This window comes from Bombyx mori, chromosome 11, assembly GCF_030269925.1.
Source record: "Bombyx mori chromosome 11, ASM3026992v2".
NCBI classification, from domain to species: Eukaryota; Metazoa; Arthropoda; class Insecta; order Lepidoptera; family Bombycidae; genus Bombyx; species Bombyx mori.
In genome coordinates, this window is record NC_085117.1 from 3,825,082 (window position 1) to 3,831,846 (window position 6,765).

At 35.6% G+C, this 6,765-nt stretch overlaps 1 protein-coding gene across 1 annotated transcript in view; it reads right to left on the reverse strand.

Annotated features, from left to right (window-relative positions):
* Window positions 1–3,792, reverse strand: part of LOC101747198 (cytotoxic granule associated RNA binding protein TIA1) — a 75,652-nt gene extending 71,860 nt beyond the window's left edge. Inside the window, exon 1 of the mRNA XM_062671011.1 lies at window positions 3,345–3,792. Coding sequence (XP_062526995.1) covers window positions 3,345–3,540 — 196 coding nt within the window. The 5' untranslated portion in view covers window positions 3,541–3,792. The remainder of the gene's footprint in view (window positions 1–3,344) is intronic.
* Between the last annotated feature and the right edge of the window lie 2,973 nt (window positions 3,793–6,765).

The window sequence follows — 6,765 nt, forward strand, 5'->3', positions numbered from 1 at the left end:
GTCAGTACATTGTCCAAATATACTACAGATATACAATCGTCATTAACAAATAAGACAATTGCATCTTAATAGCATTCGCAACTTCTCACTATCTCACGAGTCTCACAATCTCACGAGTATCTCGTGAAAAATCACTTCTATGAGAATTTTTCGTATGGTATAGAGATAGCCGACAAGCAACGGTACTCATATAGTATAATAATATTTTTATGGGCCATTTCATTGTAACAGGTACACGAGCGATTGCTGCAACGCGCAACGAATACACTTTTTTAAGAATCCAATGGATTACAATACCTTTATTTTTATTGTTTATGTCTCAATTGTTTAAGCTTTCATGGGGGGAAATGATGAACAGTTATTGTGGGCAGTAAAATGATTCACGACGTTCTTACGGTTGCTTTTGTATTTGGTAACTTAAAGTTTATGTAAAGAATTTATTCGTAAAGAATTACCCATGATTTTAATTAATTGCTGACGTATTTTAATTCTTGGTCTATGCTGATCGACGGATCTGATATACCTACATAAAAAAACCGCTAACCGTAATCAAAAATATTTTAAAATCTAAAATAACATTGCTAAAAAAACTACCGCTGGCCAAATTCAGGCTTCGACAATTAATGATGGGTTAATTAATTTCTCGTGTTACTACAATATGTGGATAACGTTCAAATAACAAAGTACAAAATTTATAACGTAATTATCATGTTATATATAATATTTATCTTAATTGATGTTATTATAGTGATATAATATACGAAGGAGATGGTATTCAGTGGTAATTCGAATATGTGTTTAACTGAAGTACGGAATTAGGGGTGATTTATGATGTACAATATATTTTAAGTGGATAGATATCCGAACGAGCCGATTGGCTAAAGTTATGTGTAATTTAAATGGTACGGGGCCATGTGCGGGTGGTATGTAGCATAACTGATTTTTATTATTTGTTGAAAATTGTGCGGACGGAGGAGTATGAAATTTTCCACACTTATAGAGAATGTAGAGAAGAAGTGCACAATGCTAATATATTTTTTAAAATAATGCATAAAAGATACATTAAATCAATAAAGAAAATATTACACACACTACATACCATGTATTTGACGCACACACGCATGCATACTATTTATTGTCAAACTTTTGTTCTTGACGTCTGTGGTCAAATTGAGAATAGATTAAATATTGATTGTCTTTATTAATATTTTTTTATAGTGTAGCCTTGGCGAAATTTGTGATTATAGAAGTATAAAATAGAATTATAATAGTGTACAAACTTACAATTTGAATTAATTATAGTCGAATTTCAACTACTACGGGACCACTAGTTTTTATTAATTTGTGACATCTATACTAATATATAAATCTACAGCGGTTTTTACAGATGTTCCGTTATAACTATTGAACCATGCATCCGATTGACTTGAAACTTGGTATCCATGTAGAAAATACATGTACTTCATGAATAGGTTTTATATGAGTGTTGAACTCCCTAGTAATAATGACAATAAATAATAATGTTAATTTTAAATGCCCAGCGAAGCGGGCGAGTACGGCGAGTACGGCGAGCGAGTTTATATATAAGTGTACATTAAAATTAGTCTGGTGTATTCCTCTTTTGTTTGTGTTGTTTCTTGCTTTCTGATTGTATTCAATTAATAAGTAATTTAATGACTTTGATAACGTTCTATCCTGTGACAATTTTGAGGAAATTATGTCATTGAAAGAATTTCCATTCTGAATAGTTCTGCTAAAACACGCACCCGACAGTGAAGTTAAAGAATTATTTTAAACATGGATACTGTAGTAATGTAATTGTCAGAAAATAAAAATATAAAAATCGGTTGTCTGTAAAGTCGGTTTACTGACAATAGTTGAACGTGAAAATACGCCTCAGAGCGAGGTAACGCCGCATGAGTCATGTTTTTTCGTGCGTGCAGCCAGCTCCATCGCATTATAAGACGTTGTCACGTCAAAAACTAAGAAAATATCCTGAAGATTTCTGATTAGCAATATATTTGGATTTTATAGCCTTTATAAGACAAACTTTTTTTTATTTTTTTTATTCCTACCTAAGCTGATGACCTTGAGAGACCATTTCAGCGTAACCCTAATAAGTAGGTGAGCTCACGGGGTTCAAACCTGACGACGTTGCTAGCACTAACCTTAGCAAGAGCAGTGCTTCGCAGAATCTACCACCGGATCGGAAACGCGACCCACTAAGAAGATCCGGCGAGAAACTCAGTGGGCTGAGCTAACCAATGCAACGTAGTCTAAAGGATAATTTGTCCGGTGCTTTAGAATCGAGCTATGCGCTTGTGCCGGTGTTCAAATCCCGTAGGAAGGTACTATTTTTGTTAAAACAAACAAATGTTAACGAATGAGTTCCACAGTGAAGGTATAGTGTACTAAAAATCAAACCCGTTACTATTAGTGGTAGGACCTCTTGTGAGTCCGCAGGGGTCGGTTCCACCATCCTGCCTATTTCTGTCGCGAAGCAGTAATGTATTCTGGTTTCAAGGGTAGGGCAACCGTCGGACTGTAAAACCTGAGACCTTAGAGCTCCTATCTCAAGATGGGCGGCGGCATTAACATGGTTGATATCTATGGGCACCGCTGACCACTTAACACCAGGTGAGTGATTGATTAACGTCGCTCATGGACATCAATACTAGGGGCATAGGCAAGCGGGTGTCTACCGTTGAGTACTTCCCACGAAGCCTCATTTGAAGAGAGTCATGTCACGAAGAGTGTCAGAACACGTTAAAACTCCAAAAAAACACATTTAAATTGTGGTATGCTGTATATGCAATTAACTCCATGTTTTTTATTATCCTGTCGATACAGTCAGGATATTAGAGCGAAGTTATAAGACTATTGTATCTTCATAGGTCCAAGAATACCATTGTCAAAGTTTGTCAAAAGACCATTAAAAAGACAATTAAAACTATTTTTACGTTTATTTACACATTAAAATAATTCTCACGGTTCGAACACTTTTCTACTACTACAGCTTTCGCGGTCACGGAGGACGAAAGAACACTAGTACTAGGAAAATATGTAGAAACACGTGTGGCACTCGGGGACTCCGGCGGTAAAGCTATTGCACAGCATTTTTTATCAACTTATGCAATTATAATTAGACGATCATGTTGTGTATGGGGGTGTTAGGTTTTATTTTCGTTACGGAATTTGTTGATTCGGTTGCCGCGCTCAAAGGCCGCGATAAAAGCTATGCAATAGCTTAATAATTTTAATTATGTTCACGACTGGGACCGAAGCGAAAACTGTTTATTAAATACATTTCGATTGAAGATGTTTTGAAAGTTCCGTGTACTTACCGAGTTTGTTATTAGGGTGCTGGGCTTGGTGGTGGTGCTGGGATTGCTGTGGGAGCTGCTGCATCAAAGCTGGGTGCGGCAGCTGCAATAGCTTGGCCGGCTCCAGCTTGGCCGTGGTGGCTACGGGGATCGGGCCGGCGTTCGTCATCGTCGTCATTGTGGGTGTGGGCATCATTAGCGCGGACATTGTTAGCATTTTGCAAACACAACACAGTTGATATACGTACGTACGAATTTAAAACATTTTAATTCACAGCTTCGCGACTGTTCAAGCCGATTTCATCTCGCGTATTTCAAAATTTTGCGCTTTTTTTATTTCGAGTTTCTCGATTTTATTATCCCGTTTAAATCATCTTATTGTTCTAATCGATATTTTATATGGTCACATATTATATTATAGCTTACGTTTTGTTTGGATTTTTTTTTGTCTTTTAGCGGTTTATTTTAACTGAAAATGATGCGTTAAGTTAGTTATTGAAATGTCTCTATTGAAATTTGAAGCAAGATTAACGGTTTTATTTTGTGAGCGCAGTCAATAATTCGAAAACAACTTTAGGGTAAACCACATTACAATTTCATTATTTATCAACGCAAATAAATAAAAAAAAAATTATTCTTTATTTCGGACACCAATCTATAGAGCCGAAACATGAATATACTATTGATGCAGTTTTTTTTTTGTAAAAACAAGATTGTCTCTCTGATTTTGAATGCGCATATTAATATGATTGCCACGGATTCATTTACACGGATGTCGGATACTAGCTTATTAAAAATAAGTTAGTGGAGGGATGTCATCAGTAATTTAATATAAAAATCAGAAGGATACTTCTAGTATATTCTTTGGTTTTCACGAGTCGCAGACACATTTAAAAATACTTTTACGGTTTAATGTCGTCGCTTTTTTTTAATATCCTTATATTATTAGCAATTAATATACCTCAGTCATTTGTGACTACATAACTGTAAGGATCATAATAATATATGGAATTTGTTTTTTTTTTTTTATTGCTTAAATCGGTGGACGGGCTCACAGCCCACCTGGTGTTAAGTGGTTACTGGAGCCCATAGACATCTACAACGTAAATGCGCCACCCACCTTGAGATATAAGATCTAAGATCTCAGTATAGGCTACAACGGCTGCCCCACCCTTCAAACCGAAACGCATTACTGCTTCACGGCAGAAACAGGCAGGGCGGTGGTACTCACCCGCGCGGACTCACAAAGAGGTCCTACCACTAGTAATTTCCGGAATAATATATTTTTAAAATAATTAAAGTTGTTTTAACTAAAAACATTTACAGAGGACAATGCTATGTATTAATTAAATAATGAAATATAGACGTTTTATTAGAATAGTGTTACACTCGAGAGCGTGTAATAGAAATAAATCAAGATACGTTAGAGACGTGCCAATTATCGTGCAGTTTACCCTAATAAATTAACACTGTCAATGTAACCGTCAATTTTGCTTTAAACGATCATTGTCTTGAGACGTTTTAAATTTTCGCCGGCGTCTACATTGTACACACTACTATATACTCGTAAATGGTTCTAAACTAGAAGTTTAGCAATTGGATCGAATACGGTATTAAGTTTATTAAAAAAACGATTGGTTCTCAAAGTTTGAGAGATAAATTCTGGATAGCGTTCGTGTATTTTGTCAGGGCGAGTCGTCGGGTGTGGACTGAGTGGTGGCATTCAAAAATGAACTAGAAAGAGGGTAGGCAGATTTTTTTGCTCTCAACCTCCTACTGGCAGTCTCAATCTGTAGTTGACCATGACGCCAGGGTTCTAAAACTACAACACTTTAAGACAAATATTTTTTTGTATGGAAACTAGTGACATCTTGTAGCGGATACCCCTAAATTTATATGTTGTTAAAATTAAGGCATTTAATTATTGTATAATTAAAGACGGCAAATAAAAAATTAATAAATACAAGCCTTTATTTTTTAAAGACAAATTGATAAAATTTTATCAATTTGTGATTTCTGAAAATTTATAAAATCCTTCAATAAAAATAAAATATAGGATAAGTAGTATGTTACAGCCATCTACAGTAACAGGAGCAATGAGAAACTAATCGAAGCGAAGCCATCTAGTGGCCGACACCCATAAACATTTTTGTTAAGCTCTTGAGTTGCTTATCTATATCTATCTATGTATGGCGCTGTAATTAACGTCGAAATATCGCGAACTTATCTGTGTTGAGAGCCCGTCAACTAATAGTGTGTACAATGTTCATTCATTGTCTTGCTGAAATCGGAGGTGAATGCGATTGGGTATAGGCTTTTTGCAAAATCATTAATTCATTCTAGTCTCAGTACTTTAAGACAAATATTTTTTTATATGGAAACTAGCGACATCTTGTAGCAGAAGCCCCTAAGCTTAAATGTTGTTGATAATGTAGGCTTTCTATAACTTTGCTCATATAACCCAGATGACCAGTGTCAAAAAGATTGAAGTGCGGTTCGGACGTAAGAGAAATTAATAACAACGAGGACTTTTATAAGGTCAATTTTACAAAGCACACTGGATGGATATAAACACAACATACACTCCAACTTTAACCTGCTTTAAAAGGATGATGAAGGAGCATTACTTATCCGCTTAGTATTGTTTGTTTGTATGTTGGTGCTGTTGATTTATTATGTGTATGTAAGTACGTGTATTAGTACATAAACCATATAGTGATTTTATATTATATGTAAATGGTATATATCTATTTATTGTATGTATGTATTTCCGTTAATAATGTATTATTAATAATACACCGCAACATATATACCAGCTGTATCTTAATATTTTCAAAATATCTGTAAATGAAACGCTTGACTGGAAGAGGTCGCTTTTAGCGATAAGACCGCTAATTGTACAACTCTGCTTGTTGACTAAATGTTAATTGTGTTTTGGTGTGCAATAAAGTATGTTCTCTCTCTCTTTATTTTTCTCTCTCTCTCTCTCTCACTGTCGTATAATACAGTTAAGACTTCAACCTCATTAGCTATTGAATAATGACACGTACAAGGCTTCTACGCCACCAGTTAATCGCGTTAAGATGTGATAATTCGTAATATTTCGTAGCTACGCAGTAGAGGCTACGTGGATGCTACGACGTAGCTCCGTAGCAGGGCGCGGTCGATTTTGTAAATAGAGCTTAATGCGAGAGGGTACCCTTTTTGTGTAGTATGACATCTGTGCTACTCTACCTTACTGTCAGTAAAACAAACTCATATAAAATTAACATATAATTTTGTAAAACGCATTGGTTATGTTAAATGATCAAAGCTTCTTCAAAAAGCTGTCTATACCGAAAGTGCATTTGTTCGTAAGTGCCGTTACATTGGTGAAGCTGAAAAACGGACTTTTTAAGTGCTTTATACCGGTGAACGAGCTCACGGCCCACCTGGTGTGAAG